The 20976-nt window shown below is 43.4% G+C and overlaps 1 protein-coding gene across 1 annotated transcript in view; it reads right to left on the reverse strand.

Annotated features, from left to right (window-relative positions):
• Positions 1–5569: 5569 nt before the first annotated feature.
• The window catches only part of crip2 (cysteine-rich protein 2), a 30578-nt gene continuing 15171 nt past the window's right edge, over positions 5570–20976 (reverse strand). Inside the window, exons 2-8 of the mRNA XM_080750546.1 lie at positions 14302–14396; positions 9255–9312; positions 8908–9036; positions 8124–8192; positions 7894–7988; positions 7177–7234; positions 5570–6877 (exon numbers count right to left, since the gene is read on the reverse strand). Of these exons, the coding sequence (XP_080606672.1) occupies positions 6810–6877; positions 7177–7234; positions 7894–7988; positions 8124–8192; positions 8908–9036; positions 9255–9312; positions 14302–14396 (572 nt within the window). The 3' untranslated portion in view covers positions 5570–6809. The remainder of the gene's footprint in view (positions 6878–7176; positions 7235–7893; positions 7989–8123; positions 8193–8907; positions 9037–9254; positions 9313–14301; positions 14397–20976) is intronic.

Consider the following 20976-nt stretch of genomic DNA (forward strand, 5'->3'; position numbering starts at 1 on the left):
CATGCGATTACAGTACTGTATGTGCTGATTGCGTGACGGGCGGTAGGAGAAGATGACCTTTGGCCGCGCAGAAGAGGGAAGAATGAGAGCTTGGAGGCTGGTGTCTGGGCCATGGGGGGTCACGAGGAGGTTCCCGGAGGAGGTCTCGACTCAACAGTTATCCCATAAACATACAGAATTTATAGATGCATCTGTTTTGTTGTGTCCAGCCTGGTCTGGCCAGAAGAAGCCAAAAGGGGAGAGGATTCTCATTTCTCACTGACCAAGACGTCGTTCTGTGAACCAGCTCTTCCAAACTATAACAAACTATGGAGCTTGCACAAAATATATAATTTCACTCACTGTTTTATAGCTTCAAACCTGCGATGTGACGATTACGTTGATTCTGGTTCTCAAATCTGGATTTGCACACAATCACAAGTGTCTTGTGACTTGCAAATAAGATTTTTTTAGTGTGCTTTTCAGAGAGTGTTGTAAGTGTGTTTGTGGGTCAGATTCCTGTCTGTGTGTCAGAGGAAACTCTGTGGGAAGGTGTAACCCGAATCCCTGATGCACAATCATCAATGAAATGAAGACATCACTGATAGCATTTGCACATGTCATTAAACTGGGATGAGTGCCTACATGGAAATGTGGGATGGGCGACGGCATGGAGTTGTTAGACAAGTGGACACACAGTAAATTCCAAAGTGTTAATTTAACACTCAGGACATTGCTGTGTATCTCCCATCACAGATGTTCCGTTAAAATAGCAGCATGACGGAAACAATGGTTTCTGGAAAAACCATTACCCCGCGGCCAATGCATTTTTGCTATGGTTAACATCCAGGCCTTATAATAACTGTGGATCAGTGAGCTTTGGGAAGTGTGGAGTCTAATTACTGGGATGTGCCTTGATATTTCATTCAGCCCTGCTATTGCTAACTGAATAGGAAAAACAGTTTGGCTGTTTGGTCAGTCAGCCTGTCAGTGAATGGGAGTTAGATACCAGAGTGAATTTAATCTTGAGATTTGCATCCTGCTGCCAATGTGACCCTGGGCGTACAACAAACTTTGGGCGCTTTGTGCAAAGATGTAGGCCAGATGAAAGGTGGCCTAAAGATGTTAACATTTTCAGATAACAGATAAATTACTTTATCTGATGTTATTACATTACCCAGGGTTACGTGTGCTTGCTCAAGGGTACCTTGAGTGTAGGGGCTAATGTAACTCATCCCATTTCCCTGTCTGAACTTTCACGGACAAATATGTGTATGTGAGATTGTGTTATTAAATTATAAATCACCCACCAATTCCTTGTGTTTTATCTTACTGAAGAAATAATGCATTGATGATCTCTATTGATTTCCACTGCGGACATATGTGACGTACTGCAACACAGGTTACAAATAACTCAGAGAGTGTACAAATGCATTTTGTACACTCTCAGAAATGCATTTGTACACTGAGTCTCAGAGTTAAATACACAGATTACTATTTGGCATAGTGGCCGGAGTGTAGTGCAGTGTACAGTACAAACTTATGTTGCCTTGTATAGCCTACTTCTCATATGATGAATTAGCCAATCTCCTATTTTTTCTATTTTGGAAATGTTTGTGTTTTCTGTATGGAGCTGGACTGATATAGAATTGAGAACCTATAGGCAGACAGTGGTTTTGTGCAAAAACGTTTAAGACTTTTAGCTTACCTCCAAACAGAAAAGGCCTAAGCCTCCTATGATGTTTGGGCCCAGGCCTCAGGTTTGGAACCACGTTGTAGTGGGTCGGCGTCAGCCTGCCTCCTGACTGTAAAAAGTTTAAAGTTATGTTTTAATGGGAGAGTAAATGGTCCCATTGTTAATTTAACATGTTAAATTACTATACTTAGTGAGCTATTACTTGGTTGATTGTGGTTGGCTTGAATCCTCCCTCGACTCATTTTAGCTCACATTTCTCATGGTGCTAAAAAAGACCACCTCTCTTTGATGAGATAATGTCACCATTCCTCTCAGAATGGAGTGACTGATTTGTCTGTTTCCCGTCTTTGTAACATGACCCAACTTCAAATCTACCACGCCGGAAGTGTTTACACTTGAAACAGGGCCTGGAACGTAGGGAAAAGTGACTAAGTGATCCATCGAGACTTGTCCCCGTTCCATAAGTGACCCATACACTCCTCCCTCCTCGCCAGTAAGGTTGCTTTGGCTGCGTTACAAAGGCTTTTTGGGCCATATGGTAGAAGACTTGAGTCCATGGAACTTTCACAGCCCTGGAATATAAGTTCTATTTAGGGAATTACTGTAGATGATGGAAATATAGTTTTATGATGCGAGACATAATTTTGCTCTCCTCAGTGAAGGCTAAGTTGTCCATTTAGGAAAAGACATAGAGGAGTAGATTTCTGTCAGCTGAAAGAACATTACAGTTCATAATATACTGTAGTAGAAGGTTTATCGCCCAAGTTCAGCAAATGTACATAATATTTTCCTTGGTGGCCGTGTGCAGGCCAATATAAAATGTACACATAAACTGAGTACACACTGACACACCCAATAGTGGTACAGCTGGACCTATAACAGTGTATGCACAGCACAAATACAGTGTAGGGGTTCTCAAACACTGGGACAGGACCCATTTGTAATATAATAATAATAGTTACCTACTTCTCCCGCAAGGTAAATTCAGTATTTTCAGTCCAACCCAACTGATTCGCTGCCCACAAGGAGCGCATGAGCAATTACGGGTTAAGAGTCTTGCTCAGGGGGACACAATGACATTGCTGGCCTGGTCTGGAATCGAACCTGGGACGACTAGGGGCTCTGCCCTTTAGGGCGAGGTCGCATGTCGCCCTGAGGCGTCTTACTAGTAGTTGGGAATCAAATGGTGGACAGGTCTCTGAGAGTGTACAAAAAAATTGTCCTGTTTGTACACCATTAGAGTTAAATTAACAAGGATGATCTTACGGTGCAGAGTGGGGTCCCAGAGATAGGCTACAGTTGAAAATAGTATCAAATGGAGTTTCATGGCCTATTGAATATCAAACAGGTGGTCCTTAAAAAAGAAAAAAAAAAAAAGATGAGAATCACACACAGATTTTGGGTTGATCAAGTCCGAACCCAAAAAATCAAGAGATAATATGAAATAATGTTCGCTTGTCTTTATTCACAATCCTGTCAGAACAAGGTGCTTCTAACAGTTAAGCCTTTTGAGCCTTAGGCCTGAACCTTTGGCTGAGAAACAGTGCTGTAGATGTCAAATGATACATGTTATTCTACAAACATTCTACACATACTGTATAATGTACATGCTGGGACGGTCACATGGGTGTGAATATAGGGGCTGATGATTCTCCATCTATTTTTAAGTTCATACACGCGCACACACACAGGCACGCAGGCATGCACACACACACACACGCGCGCGCGCACACACACACGTATACGCACAACACTAAGGACATTTGTTCAACCCTAACCATGTCTGAGTTGTACCAGTGTCGTGCACCGAAAAGGAAAACCTTTCCTCATAAATGTATCTATCAATTGTACTTGTGTGGACATTTGACCCCCACAAGTATAATACAAGTACACACCCACCCACCCACCCACACACACACCCACCCCACACACACACACACACACACACCCACCCCACACACACACACACACACACACACACACACACACACACACACACACACACACCCTGAGAACTAGACTTTACAGTGCTGTCTAATTTTGCCCTTAACACATTGTTTTATTTGGCAACCTCTATCATCAAGGTCGGCCAAGTGTATGAGTGTGTGTGTGTGTGTGTGTGTGTGTGTGTGTGTGTGTGTGTGTGTGTGTGTGTGTGTGTGTGTGTGTGTGTGTGTGTGTGTGTGTGTGTGTGTGTAAAGTAGGGTCTGTCGTCATTCATTGATTTGAAAAACAATAAGTCTTCCATGTTGGCAGCCCTTTGACTCTACGTACTGGCTGGGAAAGGGACTTCTGTTTGGTATCCAGGCAACCGTACACAGTCAAATCCTCAGTATAAAAATGGATGCAAATGAACCATAGTTTCCCTGGGTGTGGCCAACGCGACACAGACCCAGTACAAAGTATCCGTAGTGTTTCCACTGTTTGGATCTGTCCAAATATAGATATTAATGTCCAACCAATAAAAAGCTGTACATCCTCATGGGCCCACTTACTAAAGTGGAACTAAAGCATATACCGGTAATACAAAACATTAGCCCATACATACATCAGCAATTATGTTGCTAATAATATACAGTATAACACAATTATTGTGGGTGTGTATGTATTGTGTGCGGTGCAATGCTGTGGTACCTGTTCAGAGTGAAACTGTTGCATGTTTTCTAACGGTGATGTAAGGCTGAAACTCAGGTGGCAGGCATTCCTGTGGCTGTCAATCAATGAACAAACGTTTGTGTGTGTATATGAGTTTACCTCCCACACCAAGTAGGTGGGAGCGTTCCAATTAGTTACTCACATCACACAAATTTAACCTAACCTATGAGTTGAAGTCTTAACCTACACCATAACCATCGTACCATGGAGTAGCCTCGGCCTTAGAACATATGTTATTAAGTACTTTCAACTTGGCATCATTATATAGTAGGTGAAAAAACGCCATCATACAATGACAACTCCAGTAAAATACCCTACAAATAGCACTTTATTTGCAGTGTGTGCTTGGCTACGCACACAATTAGACTCCTTACATGGTTCAGAACAATGCATGTCTCTTTTTCTCTGACACCTGTCTAAACTGGGAACTACACCTTGCATTGTGACAGAAGCTGATTCCTCAGCTAATGAGGCAATACACAAGTCGCTCTTATTAAATATAAGTCAGTCAACTCAGGGTGTGATTACAGGGCCATGGCTAAAGACCAAAGGAGCCCAATGTACAGTAGTCAACAAATGGAACACATTTTCTTCACTCAAGGTTAACTTTCCAATGCAAATTTTCACATACAGCCAAAGCTAATATTTGAATAGCAAATGAAAACAAACTCACTAATACCACAGAGCAGTGTTTATTGCAAGTCCAAAATAAAAACAACAACAGTGGGAAAATATATTTATCAAGGTTAAATAAGACAAATTCAGCAGGTGCTTAGGTGCAGCGTGTAATATTTGGCCCTGCAAGGTTGAGAGCTCAGCTACATAGAATAGAAAAGAAATAAACACAGTAACAGTCGCAATAATACTAGAATGCACATTCTTACATGAATGACTTGTCTGCAGTGTCTTGCTCTTTTTACAGGTTAGAAATCCGCTAATGGCAAATAAAAGATACAATACTTTCAAATAGCATGTCGTCATCATAATATCACAAGGAAAAATAACAGCAGGGTTATTTACTAGAAAATAACCAAAAAATGTCAGATTCATTGAATTATACAGTTTATGTTGCCTATGTGTCCCCTCCTTTATAATGTGTCCCACATGGGAAGTAGTACAAAGCCTAATGCAATTTTAAAAGGACTTGGATTAAGAAATCAATAAATACCACCCTATCCCCTGGCACGAGTTAGAACCTATTTTCCACAGCCCCCTTACCCTCCCATATTTTAACCCACTCAACATTAAAAAGAACATGTCACTTAAAACATGTACATGTGTCTAGCTTGAGACAAGGCCGACATGAGTGGCTTTTCAAAGTTAAAAACACATTGACACATTTTCTGACATTGTGCTGAAAAGTAATACACACGCATGCCCGCCCAAACTAGACCCAGAAACATGAAAATGATTACATCCTTTTTAAGTGCCTTTCTGCCTATTCAACTTGTAACAGAACCCCTAAGAAAGAAATACGCTGGCCTAAAGCATCAGCTGTGCCATCTTTAGACAATAATCTGAACATCTTTGTAACTGAGTCCCACTTAGTTTTTCTGTCTTCTTCTTCTTCCAAACCCATTTGATCTGGAATGTTGTCATGCAGCCAAACGGTAGATAGTGCAGTCTTCAAACAGAACAAAAAAGAGAATAGAAAAGAAAAGAAAAGGAAAGAAAATCCTTTTGGCAACATGCTCCTGAGGAACACTTGTGTGTGCTTCAGCCACCTCCGAGGTGACATTCCTCCGGCTATCAGCACATGAACGTGAATGCACTGTATCACCACCCACCCATAATGCACCACTCCACACCTGAGAATCACTTTCGGCCAGTTAAGTAGATGGTTTTTCACTTTGCATCATATCAAACACCCCCACCCACCCCACCACCTTGCCACACATGCTTTCAATCGCGATGTTACAAGGGTGCAGAAATTGAAATTATATAGAGCACATTCCTATCTTCTTGCAGCTCTCAAGGTGAAATGTAATACGTGTGGTTGTGGGTGGTGGGGGTGAATAACATGAATCATTAAAGTGAAGCAGGGGAAGGCAGCCATCAAACAGAGAGGCCAGTAGTACAGTACATGCAGTAAAACACTAATGAATGAATCATTACCCCCGGTGGGGAGTCTAGACCTGGGAACCATGTATCGTGAATAAAACCTGATTTATACTCAGTTGCACGCCAGTGCCGCGCACCGAAAACAGCCGATCTATATGCTCACAACGCGTCCCAGCGTGACACGCTTTGAGCTCGAAGATCTGCTATCGTTGACGCACAACCAAGTACACATTAGGCGTAAGGGAGGGGCTCAGAGTTGAGGAGAACAGCAGAGACGAAGGAGAAGATCTAGGTGAGCAACAGGGTTGTGTTTTCAGGTCAGTATATACATGGGGAGAGAGAGGGGCTACAAATAATACTGTGGTGGATGGTAGAGAGTGTTGCGGAGCAGAGAGGGATGAGGCTGGGGACGGAAGGCTCAGGGCTGGGTCACGGCACTGGGCTCCTTGTCATAGATGTAGCTGCCCACACCACCAGTGTTCACCCCTGGAAGAGCACAAGACCACAGGCACAGTGGGTATCACGGGTTGAGATGCGGGGTAATGAGAAACGCATCAGTTTTGAGCACATGTTTAAAATGTTTGCGAAAGACTTCCTGACTGTGACCGGATTCTCACAGGACCGTTTCGATGCTGACAATACATTTTGCAACCGCTCTTCATTGTAATACTTCCTGTACATACGGTACTAACATGTGCAGCATGGATCCAGTGCTTGAATGTAACAACAATCTGTGTCAAGTGTAGCTGATATGTGGTGGGTTGATAGCACCCCCTAGCGGTTACCTTTGGGCCCAAACAGAACAGCATAGCATGGCTTGTGGCAGTATGGCTGGCCGTCATGCTGTAAGAAAACAAGACAAAGCATGAACACAAGTAAGACAAGTCATATTCCTGTCCCCCACTGTGTATGTCCTCTCTTCCCTTCCCTACATACTCTGTAGTTTTGGGCTGTGTTTGTTTGTTTTTTACTTTCCCTTTTCTGTATCATTCTACTTCGTTCGTTTACCTTTACATCCTTTGTTCCCTTAAATCAGTGGTTCTCAAACAGTGGTCCGGGGACCACCAGTGGTCCTTGAGGGGTTTCCAGGTGGTCCCAAGCTAAATGATTGGTAACCAAATTGACCCTTATAGATCTTTAACTCTTGAGTGTAAAATTAAACAAAACGGACCTTAACGGGTAAGGGTCCATTTTGTTTCATTTTACAATCTCAAGACTTAAGTTAAACATCTGCCTTACTTTGTTAATTTACAAGAAGTCTACACAATTAGATAATATAGAAGAATTGTTATTTTGACCAACGCTTGCCTGTTATCTCGCTATTGGGTCTGAGAGCCTGAATCTCATGATATGGTGTTCGTGGCTCAAGTGCCGAATAAATAATGGACCTTGATATGAAAAAGGTTGAAAACCACTGCCTTAAATTCGGACTTTTTCTCCTTCATTATTTGTCTGTCTATCTGTCTGCCTGCCTTCCTCCCTCTCTCCCCCTCCTCTCTTACCTCTGCATGGCTGCCAGCAGACAGGGTCTTGCTGCACCTTTCACAGCGCAGACAGGGGCGATGCCAGTCCTTGCCCAGTGATGTCACCTTCTCAGCTATTAACACACACACACACACACGCACACGCACACGCACACACACACAGAAGAAAAGCATCTCAGACACCATGGCAACCATTTTTCCAACCCGTTTTATCACTCTGTGTGTAGGCGGTGTCTGGGATTACTTACCAAAGTATACTTTTTTGCTGCATCTGGGACACAGGTTGGCTTCACCGGAGAACGTGGTGATGCTGCCAGCTGCAAACACATTGCAAACACATTACAGTATTGGTAACGGCTCCTCCGTCTTCCTTAAACTCTTAGAAGTGACTCAGTTCATTTCCTCCATGGTACAGTATAGTGCTAGTAGGTTATATGATACTTTAACTACTGAAATTAGATTGATAAAGATATCCAGCAATCTGGAAAAGCAATTCAATATCCAAAATATTTTCTGCCAAGTGCGATGTTGGTTGCCAAGGCAGATACAGTAATCGTATTCAGTTGCCTTTACTCCAAAAATCCCCTTTGCTTTCATCCCACTTGCTAATGCAAGTGGCAGACATGCAATGCTGTAACAGAAACTGTAGGTGGAGCCAAAGGACAAAGATTACAGATGACTTTTGTAAATGCTAAACTGCACATGCATATATTCAGTAAACAGGAAAACAACATAAGTATGACTTAATGGCTAGTTTCTCCTTTAAATCGCACATGCTGACAGAGACCATCTCTTTCGATGTCCCCAGAGTCTTCCTGTATCAGGGTCTTTATCAGAGTCAGCAACAGAAAAGACTTGGTGTGCACATACAGAGAACATGCATACCACACACACATAATGCTGATGGGTTCCCAAATTTATCAGATTTTTCACATTCCATTCCAATTGACCATGACTGGCTTCCAAAGCTTGTACACTCTCAATAGTTATAATAACACTGAGGTATTATACAGTGCACAACATGCCATGTACCTTTTGCGGGTGCCTTGGGTACAAAGACTCTCTTCTCCTCAGTCTTGGGTGCCGAGTCCACAGCAGTGGTGTTGTTGTTGTTGACAGGAGCATCATAAACATAGGAGCCCGCCCCTCCAATATTCACACCTGTGAGTGCAACGAGAGATGGAAATAAGTGTTATTTACGTTTAAGTATTACGAGGTGTACTGTACTAGTTTATTTACTGTTTGCTTCTCTTCACAAAATTGTTTGTACATGGGTAGCAAATTAATCAATTTCATTTTCAATTTACATTTTTCATTGTATGACGTCTGTAGGGATACTGTATGTGAGTGACAGTGAAGAGTGAAATGATGCACTATACCTTTTGGTCCAAAGAGGGCAGCATAGCATGGTTTGTGGCAGTAAGGCCTTCCACCGTGCTGTGGGACAAGTAAGAAAAACAAGGAGACAGAAGGTAAATATTAAATATTTAGCTATTTAACATCACCTGGTTAATTACCACAGCCGTGTAATTTCCTGCTAATACCCTGCCTGTAGACAGACAAAACACATTGATGTTACATTATCATGCCTTGTGCTCTGTTTGTTATCGTGTGGATTTCATTTCTATTTTGGCGTGAGAGTAAAGTACAGTAGGGAGGAAAGGACAGAGCGTGTCTAAAAAGGGGAATCCCGCGTTCCTCTGTGATTTCCACCTCAACCTCGTCTGGTGACATTGTCACTTTCAACACATAATAATGACATCAACGGTATCCAGGAAACAGAAGAATTTATTTACGTGCAGCCGTGTGCACGCACACACACATCCCTGAAAGGTATGAGAGTTTGATGCGAGCAGCACGTCCCTGCCTGTGTTTTCAGTCTGGTCTAAAAGACACGGATGGCCTGCTGCTCCTGCAGGTGCATGCTGGGAAACTGGCGGTCATGTAAGGGCATCATGCAGTCATCGGTCAGCGAGGGCAGAACAGGCCTGGGTAGTCATTGGTCCAGATCCCAATGCCCATAGTTGAGAAGAACCAAGCGGATGGCAGCGACGCCACGGGCACAGCGCCAGCGCCCAAGTGGCGAGAGGAACAAATTAAAATAAAAACCTGGTATGAAACAAGCCGCGCACACACGCACGCTGCTCCACCATGTGCCAGCTTTACAATGAACCCCACAAGCTCTTCTCTTGGAACACGGCAAGAAACAGAAAAGCCTGTTCCCTCAATAATGCATTAGCCACAACAGGATGTGCTACTGTTAAAGGCACACATGCACACACACACACATGTGCAACTGCACATACACAGGCACAAAGAAATACAGTATATTTCACATTCACACACCAGTCACACACACAAAAAACACAGTCAGACAGATAGACATCCTGTGTGACATTTATGAGTTCCGCACAGATTTGGCCGCTAACGCTGAGCCTGGGCCGTGACTGGCCACTGATGACTTTCTCAGAACCGATCCAACTGACACACAGGCCCCTATTGTCCAGTCTGGCTCTGGTACTTTGCACAGCCTCGCGCAGTCAGCCCTGCCTCTGGATCTATTTTATGCCAGTGGCAGGGGGACCCTAAAGATGGATTAACCATCCCCCCGACCACGGCCCCCTCACTTCCCAGCCTCTCACATCCCACATCCTGACATATGAGAACGTCCTCTCCCCCTGCCATCCTTCTACGGCTAGTTATCGCTACAATGGTAATACCATGCTAGATCAATTGAACACAATAATTAATTACTTTTGTTAGTGATTATTTGAGTCGGGGACGTTTTGGCATCTTATGCCACTGTGTTCGATTTCAATTACGAGGGGTATTCTAAATGCAAATATATCCTAAATCCTGGTTCAGACCAAAGATTTGTGATCAGATTAAGAGAACCGATTAAGAGTCATTTTAAGCCCAATTTATACTTCATTGTGTGATGTGTCGCAAAATAGACAACCTACTAACTCACACCGATTTGAGTTGCGAGCTAGTAGCTTTGTTATTTTCGGCATGCAACACCATTGGACATACATTTAAGTATTAGAACGTTGAGGAGAAAAACCACAACGGTTTGAAATACCCAGAAAGTCATGATATACCATTCCTACAAATCTCTGCATCTATCCATTCATCCATCTTTAACCGAATACTGCCCGACTTTGCTGGGTCCAGGCCCTGTTTAACAGACCACATCGAGGTGGATTAGTGAAGTCATGATCTTGTAAGCTGTGGACAGTGGAGACTTGTGACCTTCTCCATGGAAGCTTGGCCATCTGCCATCAAGCCTCCGGGAGCTGCCGTCCTCTGTTTGGCCCACGGATGAGGGGCTACGGCAGGCTTCATCTCCCCGCCAAGGCCCCAAGGCTCCCCTTTTTAAAGAGAGATCTGAGGTCGCCTAACCTTCTGTACACAGGCCCCGGGATAACATCAAACATACCCTCCCGCGACCCAAAAAAAATCCCTTTTACATTCCTGCATTTTATACAATTATGTCTCCCAAGGACCCTGAACCTGAAACCCCCCTGTCCACCCCCTGTTTCCATGACAATGAAAGGGGCACAAAAGTTCCCCCGACTAAAGCCAGGCTCCTGTCATCGTGGCAGTGCTGCCTCAGGCGGGATTTGGAAGCCGTCCATTGAGAGAGGACGGAGGCGGAGAGATGAGAGAGCGAGAGAAATAATAAAGCGAGGGACGCGTACTGTGGGCTACATGTTACAGTAATCATATAGAGATTAAACATCAGGACAGCATCCTCTGGGGTCTGCAGGGAAATTGCTTTTGTGTACTACAGACCCAGATCATATCCTTCCTGTGCGGACCGGGGGAAGTGTTCTGCCTCTGACACTGACGTAATCAGAGCGGAGGCTGGAGGGGTCAGCATATTCTGTCATGTCCAGAGAGAGGGACATGGAATTGGTAGCTGGGTCATGACAGCGAGAAGGGGATGAGGATGATAAGTAAGTGCTTGGGTCAAAGCTAGACGTACAGGGAACAGCACTTTGCTGCGGCCCGCAGTTGGAGGGAAATATGCTGAGGGGTGATACAGCTGTAATTACATAACAGAGGACAAGAGAACAGACACCAAGTGATCCTGTCTGTAGGGCTAGAGAAGTTCAAGTCCCATCCGAGGCATGTTACAGGCTTACAGTAAGGTAGGGGGGAGTTTCAATTAGAAATGAATGGGCCTAGTTTTAACGCCATCATGTAATAATAGCAATTGTGAGCTTCTCAGTGTTTGAGGACAGCAGACTTTGTGTGTGTGTGTGTGTGTAGTGTGTACATTTTTGGGGGGGGGGGGGGGGGGACTTTATTGATAGGACAGTAGACTGACAGGCAATGGGGAGTGACCGCAGCAAAGGTCGTCGGGAACTGGACTCGAAACCACGAAAAGCTGTCAGGTATCAGAGTCTATGTGGTATGCGCCTGGACCGCTAGGCCAACAGACACCCCTCCACATGTGTTTTTGCCCCGCTGTCAATCTCCTGTCATCACGCCCACTCATTGTCTCACTACATTCTAACCAGTCAGAGCAGACTATCACGCCTTCGCTCCATTATGCTAATCACATTCACTGTTATTTAAACCTGCTTTCACTAGAGAGACCAAGCATCAGACAAAATATAGGGTTAAGGTTATTTATTATAAGACCGAGAGCCTGGTCGTTTATGGGCGCATCGCATGCGTGGCATGAGATGTGCGGCATAAACGGCCAAGAATGCAGAGTGCTAATGGTCATCTAAGGTCAGCACTACACACAAGCGTGCAGTGTGCAGCTTAGATGGTCAAGGGCACGAACAACATTTAGGTTTTGGTGTATGGTCGTTTATGGGCGTATCGCATGCGTGGCATGGGACATGCAGCATAAACGGCCAAGATGCTGAGTGCGAAGTAGTCATCTAAGGACATCACAACACGCAAGCATGCTGTGTGCGGCTTAGATGGCTATGACTCCCGATCAGCATGAGGGAGACGGCACGGTCATCGGGGCATGAATGACGTAGGTGCCGGCTTGGTCATCGGGGCATGGATGACATGGGGGTGCCAGCATGGTCATCTAAGGTCACGCACCATGCGAGCATGGTGTGTGCAGCTTGGATGGCCAAGGGCGTGAAATGACACTCTGAGTGCGTGGTCATCTAAGGTCAGCACCACACGCAAGCGTGTAGTGTGCAGCTTAGATGGCCATGGGCAAGAGAATTACATTTGGGGTGCTGGCATGATCATCGAAGGTCATCACCTCACGCAAGCGTGTAGTGTGCAGCTTAGATGGTCAGGAGCACGGATGGAGGATGGCAGGCATGAGGGGGGAGGTTCCGGGGGTCGCAGACCCAGGTACTTTGGCTTAGGGGTCAAGAGCACGCGTCCGTGCTGAAGTATGTAGAGAGACCCCACCTGGAACCTGTAGAAGAGGATAGGGGTAGAAAAGAAAAGAAGAGGGAGGGAGGGTGGGTTACTGGAAACTATGCACGCCGCCATTTTTTCAAGTCGGGTTTATATATCACTGTGATGGGTGGAGGAGGAGTTGTCGGCTTGATAGGAGATGGGTGAGTGGTTGGCACAGGGTGGCATGGGTGGAGTTACCAGTGGCTGGTTAGAGGTGGTTGATTGTCCTCTGCTTGGCCACATCTCCTCCCGAACTTAAGTTGTTCCAACTCCATTTAGCCTGTGTTGCGCTGTGTCTCTGTCTTTGCCTTATAAGCACATTATCATGTGCTTGTCCTTATAATGACAAAATCAACCTATTTCTTTATACCAATCACAAGTATCTAGAAAATAAATCTTGAGGATTTCTGAATGATTCCATCCTAAGATTTACAAACCACTGCAATCCCAGAACCATAAACCCTACTGTTGTTACCAGAGTTTTAGCTTTTTTCTTTTTAGTCTTTTTAAGCTGTTAAAAGTATTGCTTCGTATTTCAATTACTTTTCTGTGTTTTGACAATGATGGATTACGTAGATGGAACCAAATGTGAAAAATAAATCAGGGGAAAAACACCAGGTATTCTTTAAAGAAGCATGAAACCATAGGCTGATTTTGTCATTTGTTTTCCAGTTTAGGTTCAAAACTACAGATGCAAAACGTGGCAGGCTAGTAAACAAAAGCGTACTACTTGTGTATGGTCAGTCTTATATTGCCATGTTTACCTGCTGTGTGTTTTTTCTTTTAAAGATTAGTTTTGGGGCTTTTATGCCTTTATTCAAAGGACAGTAGACTGACAGGCAATGGGGAGAGAGATGGGGAGTGACACGCAGCAAAGGTCGTCGGGATCGGGACTCGAACCCACGACACGCTGCCTGCCAGGCATCAGAGCCCATTTCCCTGGACCGTTAGGTCAGTGGACACCCCACCTGCTGTAGTGTTTAACCTGAACTGGAGAACAAACTACAGTATAGGGTTTTGTGCTTGGGGTTTCCCACTCACCTCAGCATGGCCCCCTGTAGTCAGAAGCTTGTTGCAGCGGTCACACTTCAGGCACATCTTGTGCCAGTCTTTGCCCAGTGATGACACCTTCTCAGCTGCACATGAAAGAGAGAAAGGGGAGGGAGATGAGAAAATATTGTGAGTGAAAACAGTCAAATAAAAGGAGCATTTATACGAGTTACCATCAACAACGGCCTTTATTTATTCACCCATTGTATCGAGCTTTGTGCGGCTTATAATGCCCCCGTTCAACATCCCCAAAAAGGAGGGGAATTACGTTCCTCATTGCTTCAGTATACAGAATAATGATGAGCCTGTTAGCTCGGTGCCACTGCACCATCGAATCCTGGGGGGGAAAAAAAGAAAAAGATGCTGTCACACCAAAGATTTAACTGTGGGGGGAGAGGGGGCAACTGAGTCCGCCTGTGTACCACACAGGATGCCCTGGTGATGTCATCTCAGGGATAGGCAGACGGTGGCATGAGCACTCGTGCAGATGGAACGGTGGGGGTCGACTGCAGCTAACCCAGATAGATCTCTTTGTGTTAACACCCCACACACACACACACACACACACAGACACCCCGCCCCCGTTTCCACCCCTCAAGTCTACCGGGCCGATAGAAGGACTGCTTCCCCTAGACTGGCGAGAGACAGGCCCTAATTATACACTTTCCAATTATAAATCTCACTCAGCTTCCAGACAATGGGGCCCCGTGGAGTCGTTGCAGGGGCCCCTTTTCAACAGTAGAGGAAACACGTTCCTTATCACATCAGGGCACAAACAGCCGGACACCGGGGTCTGTTTCCTACGCCTCCCTCGAACCCCCCACCCCAACAACACACATACTGTACGCACACAAGACATGGACAATTGCACACACATAAGCAAACACAATCAGACTTAAAGGAATAGTCCACCCCTTTTTTTCACATTCCTAAGACAATAATTTGATTATAATACATTTACCCCATTGATTCCGGATGGAGACACAAATGCATTTGTGTCTCCAGCTGTGCGCTCTTAACACGCAAACATGCACAGAAACTCAGGTATGAACACACAGATGGAGTGACGGACACAAACATGCGAGCACGCACGCACACACCCCTACAGCATTCCCCACCATTCAGCCCCCAAACAAGGACGATTGTTTCGGATAAGCCGTCTACTCCCTGTGGGGAGTCTATGTTTACTCGCCCCATCAGTCTCACTGTCACTTTTCACTGTCAAATGAGACAAACGGCCAACAACGAGGCCCCAGAGAAGAGCTCCAGTAGCGAAGAGGTGCGACCTCCCAACAAAACAAAAAAAGAACACAGGAACGCTGAGTAGTGCAGAGCAGAAGATATTAAACGGATCCTCCTCTGGGACTCTTTTACTGCTGAATAAGAAGACCATCATAAGTCATATGACAAATCATTGATTTCCGCTGAAATTGGATGGACAGCCGCAAACCCACCAGGAACTTCTCGACAGTGTTTAAAGGAAGTGTGTGTGGATGGTTTTGTGTACTGGAGTGTGATTGACTTCCTCTTAAATCAGAAGATAGCCACAAACCTCAAGGCACCTCTAGACAGTATTTAGAGTACTGTACATGAATGCTATACATCTGCCCACAGACAGACATAATACGTATGTGTGTGTGCGCGCTCGCACAATATCATTGCTTGTGTTTTAGTGATTTATTTCCCCTTGCACTGGAGGATAACCACAAACCACAGGACACCTCCAGAGTGTTGAAAAGGAAGCACATGAATAGGACAAGAGAAAAGGGCTCTGCGCAGTGTGCACATGTGAGGTGATAAAGTGAGCTGTTTAACAGTTCCCTGATTTTAAAGGGCAGTTGTTATTGTAAGAGCGGGCAATGTTGTTAGAGGGGTGTCTGTCTGTATGATGGGGAGGCGTTAGTTATAGTGTGTGTGTGTGTGTGTGTGTGTGTGTGTGTGTGTGTGTGTGTGTGTGTGTGTGTGTGTGTGTGTGTGTGTGTGTGTGTGTCCATGGCCTAGCGCTTTAACCCCTCACCCACAACTACTGGTAGTATTCCAGTCAGAATATCTTGAATAATACTTGCCACTTGGGTGTTGCATTAACCCCATCAAACCTTGCTTGCACATCCTCCACATATGGTGATCTCTGACTGACTCCTTTTAGCTGGTGTAGTGGTAAATCTGACAAGTTTGGCGCCAACAGCTCAGAGTTTAGACAAACACGTTCTGCACCCTATCACACATTCAAACCATAATAACATATTGGGGTTTGTCTTCACTGTCGTCGTGCAGGGCACTGGGCAGAGAATTACATGAACAGGGCCCCTGTGTGTGATGTACTTCCCCAGTGAGCTCATGTACAGTAATAATCTTCAAACTTTGAAATACTTAAGATGTCTCTGACTCTGTTTGAGTCAACATTCTGATTTATCCATAATGCATTGACAACGTGATTTAGTTATAGACACAGACATGCATTTCCTATTTCTACTGTGCAAACAAAACGGCAAAGCATACAGTTAACTTAAGACACTGAAACCAACACCATGCACACACACACATAAAGTCTGCAGTGACTTCACAAACTTTCAAAAGAAACCGTGACAGTCAATCACTGGTTGACAAGAAGACATAACAGCATAACCTGTTGTTATAACAGGTATAACAACAAACGTGTGCCAAGTGTAAAAGGCACAGAGCATGCACCTTGAATGATCTGCTGGGAATCAGAACCTCACTCTGAGTGTGATTTTGGCCAATGGAGACAGATCACAAATGACTTTTTGTGATGGACTGCTTTCAGAAAAGCTTGGTTATTTTTGAACAGTGCAACAAAGTCATCCATAATAACACCCTGTGAGAGGCGCTCAGGCTTGCCAAAGTGGTAGCATCTTTTAAAGCTCTACTACTTAGTGCACTACTGTACAAGAAAGCCTTTTTATAGCTTTGTTCACCATTATATTTAATTCATTTTCTCTGGCTTGCTCTACGGTTTCATTTAATTCTTCATAAGTTTAACATAATGTATTATAAAACCTATTTGATTGAATTTATTATAGACAGCTGTCATTTTGAAACGCAAAGCTGTATTACAGTTTATTACATAAGAATCATTTAACAATCCTCAAGCCCGTAAACTACAGTAGGATATACAGTATGTGGACAGGACACAAAATCATACTACAGCCGACTAATAATGAAAGACACCCACCATTTCTCCTGCTTGCTTATGGCAACAACGTGAGGGTTAAATGCACACGCTTGTGTCAACAAATTATCTGTCCACGGGGGAGATTCTCTGGATATTCACTTAGTTTTAACACTGTCAACACTAGTGAGGCAAATTACTTTTCTCTACCATCAACATCAACACAGTCTGATTCAGGATTTCCCTTCTTGGCTTAGCAGACTTAAGTGCATTTGTCTTGTTGGAATCTGCTGTGTTTACTGGCTGTATATGGGCACCGATACGACTATGTGTTAAATTGATGCAAGGCGGTAAGAGTGTTGAGCTTGCTTCCTGTTTATCTCCACTGTAGAATTTACCAACAAGATCTGAATACTTGAAGATGTTGAATTAATTAAACCCAATTTTCTATCCAGTAAATGTAGCTAGATTTAGGTGCTTCCAGAAACCGTTTGTCAGAAAGTCTGACATATTCATGATTTAATACATTTGTAAATGTATGAATGTGACACATCACCTGAAAGCATCCATTTCTAATTAAATTAATATACAAATTACAGTATCAATGACCCACCTCAAAACCTGAAGAAGACTTCAAATTGTGTGATTTTAGGATTTTCCACCAAGAAGTCGTGAAAAGAGACTTCTTGGTGGGGGGAAAAAAGGTTACTTGTGATGTTTTTGCTGTAGGATTCTAAGCTGACTTTACCATTACACTCATAAGTTAATCTAGTAAAAGCATCAGCTTTATCTGCCTGAAATGTTAAATCTGAATTGAGTGCAGTGTGTTATCCCTTTGGTAACAACGCTGCCGTCCTCTTCCCTCTGTCATAAACATCGCTAACAGATGATGATGATGGTGCTGCTCGATATTTATTTAGCCTCATAGAAGAGGACAGCAAATCGTCTCTGTCGGGTGGAAGCCTCACATGTCCAAAACTGTTACTTTTTAAAGATTCACATTTAAAAATGGGGAAAGTAGCAGATTGACAAGCTCAAAGCGCATCGCTTTGTGCAGCGTTTCGAGCTTGTAGATCTGCTACTTTCGATGCTTTTGTGTGACGCTGTATGACCAAGTAGGGCATTCATGTAAAATAGGGAGATAAGAGGTTTATGCCCGACAGCAAGGAAATGAAAGCAGCCGCATTAGCAGTCCGAGGTCAGACCAATAACAACACTGTCTGTCATGCAGAAGCTTTGTAGGCTATCGCCATATTTCATCTTTTCATGATTTCTTTCATAACTTAATGCCATTAGTCATCCTTTAAACCAAGGGTTCTCAAACCGTTTTAGGCCATGACCACCAAAACAAACATATATGAACTGGGGACCCCCACCCTGACAAGCACTTGGAATTGTAGGTATTACATTTAATGTGACCCGGTTCCACAGATAAATATTGTGAAAATAGCAGATCTACATGCTCACAGCGCCTCGTACTGCAAGGCATTGTGAGCATGTAGATCTGCTATTTTCAAAATGTTCGCCTCTTGCTTACTTCACATTTGACAGTTTGGTATTAAAACGGTCTTGAAAGTCCTTAAATTGTCACTTTATAAATGTGCAGCTACCCTGTATACACTTATGTAGGTTTGTTTACCGTTGAGTGAGATTTTCTTTTTTTACATTAAGCCAATCATCTGGGGACCTCACAAAATAATTTGGAGACCCCACTTGTTTGAGAACCACTGCTTTAACCACTTAATCCCTATTTTATACTTTGTGTTATGACCGTGTCATGCAAAAATAGCGAAAATAGACAATCTACAAGGTCACACTGCGACATTTCACCTATAATAATATGACCAAAAAAGGAACGACAAAAGTATTAACCACTTCTTGTGACAAAATAATGACATACATTTTTCAATTTCCTGAAAAGTAACAATTTTGGACATATAAGGTTTCCACCCATCAGCGACAATATGATACCTGCACAGCTGTAATCTGCTTAGCCATGTTTGAAAGCTCCTGAGCTAAGCTCTTCCATCTGTGGATTTCTCCACTGTGTTGTCAATATGGTTTTATCACCGAGGTACTGTATCTTACCGCCAAGTTCAATTCTCACAGTGTGTTTGTTCAGTAACCTGATTTAACCCCACACTGTCAATAGAAATGACCCAGTTTGAGCCTTTAAGTTTCTGCAATTTGATGCAAGTTTGGATGAGAAAAAATGTGTTATTTATCAACAATATACACTGTTACAGTGAGGGGGGAAATATATGACAATGGCACGCTTTATAAACAGTCTATGTAGTCCCTAGTTACATTAATTGTGATATTCAAACATGGTTGAATGCAACCTTGACATAGTTACAGTAAACAGCCAAAAGGCCAGATATAGCTCTATATCTAATCAGTCAGAATTTCCATTATCGGGTGAGATGATGGTTGTAGAGAATCCTGGCCCTAGAAACAAATAGACCACTGCTGGGCCAGCTGCATTCTAATTGTTATTTCTGATGACCCGGGATGGCTGAACCATTTTGGGAAAATAATCAAATTGTGATTTTCCAGACTAATATTATTTTCAATTCTGTTTACTGTTTACAGTATAGCTACAACAACATAATATACTGCCAACATAAAAGGACCATGCCAGTGTTCTTTCATCTTTTGCCAGTGTTATCTTTCATCTCATGAATACTTTACATTACTCCTGACAATTTTCCAATGCATACATTAACTTTTTGAATACATCAGATTGAAATGAATAATCATTCCCTAACACAGATATTGTAGCTTACATTTACGGGTGATAAGCCCAGCATAACATTAACAAACTTTAATAAAGTATTCAATCAGTCAATTACCATGATCATGGACATCTGAATTTCATTCATAAAACAAGCTTTTCTGCCAGGACTATTTTGGCAAGCTTTATCAGTCAATCCCAAATTGTCAGCAGTAATGCTATATAAACTATATGAAGTGTATAACTATGTGACTTCTAGAGAGTCATCCACTGTAAACATGCAAAAACATATAGTCCTTTTAGTATGTTAAATTCATATTACACTTCAATGGACCAAACATTACCTCAAACACTAGAATACCTTGCTTAGACCACCCTCTTGGCTATGCAATTAATTGTAACCTCTGCGATTTGGAAATGGCAGGAGTTGATAATATTGCTCATAAATTATACATTTTTTTTAATAACCTTTCGGATTAGGACTGTTCAGTAATATCTGCCTTAAGCATCATCCATGGCCAGAGTTAGCTCTGGCTGTAAGTCACAAAAAAGTCTGCTCCATTCTCCCACGGAGAGAACCATTGAGAGCGTCTAACCTTCTGTTCCTCGGAAAATTGGAGTCATAAGGCGCTTGATGGAATCAACATTTACGGAGGGCAAATTCAACACATGAACATCAATAGATATGGGTCCTTTGAAAATGGGCCAGGGCCTATATGAGATTAGCCATGAGATATTGCACAACGTAAGTGTTCCCACTCAGTGCCTGTAATGATGGCACTGCATCATGAAAATATCAATC

The sequence above is a fragment of the Nannobrachium achirus genome (genome assembly GCF_963921795.1).
Source record: "Nannobrachium achirus genome assembly, chromosome: 20".
NCBI classification, from domain to species: Eukaryota; Metazoa; Chordata; class Actinopteri; order Myctophiformes; family Myctophidae; genus Nannobrachium; species Nannobrachium achirus.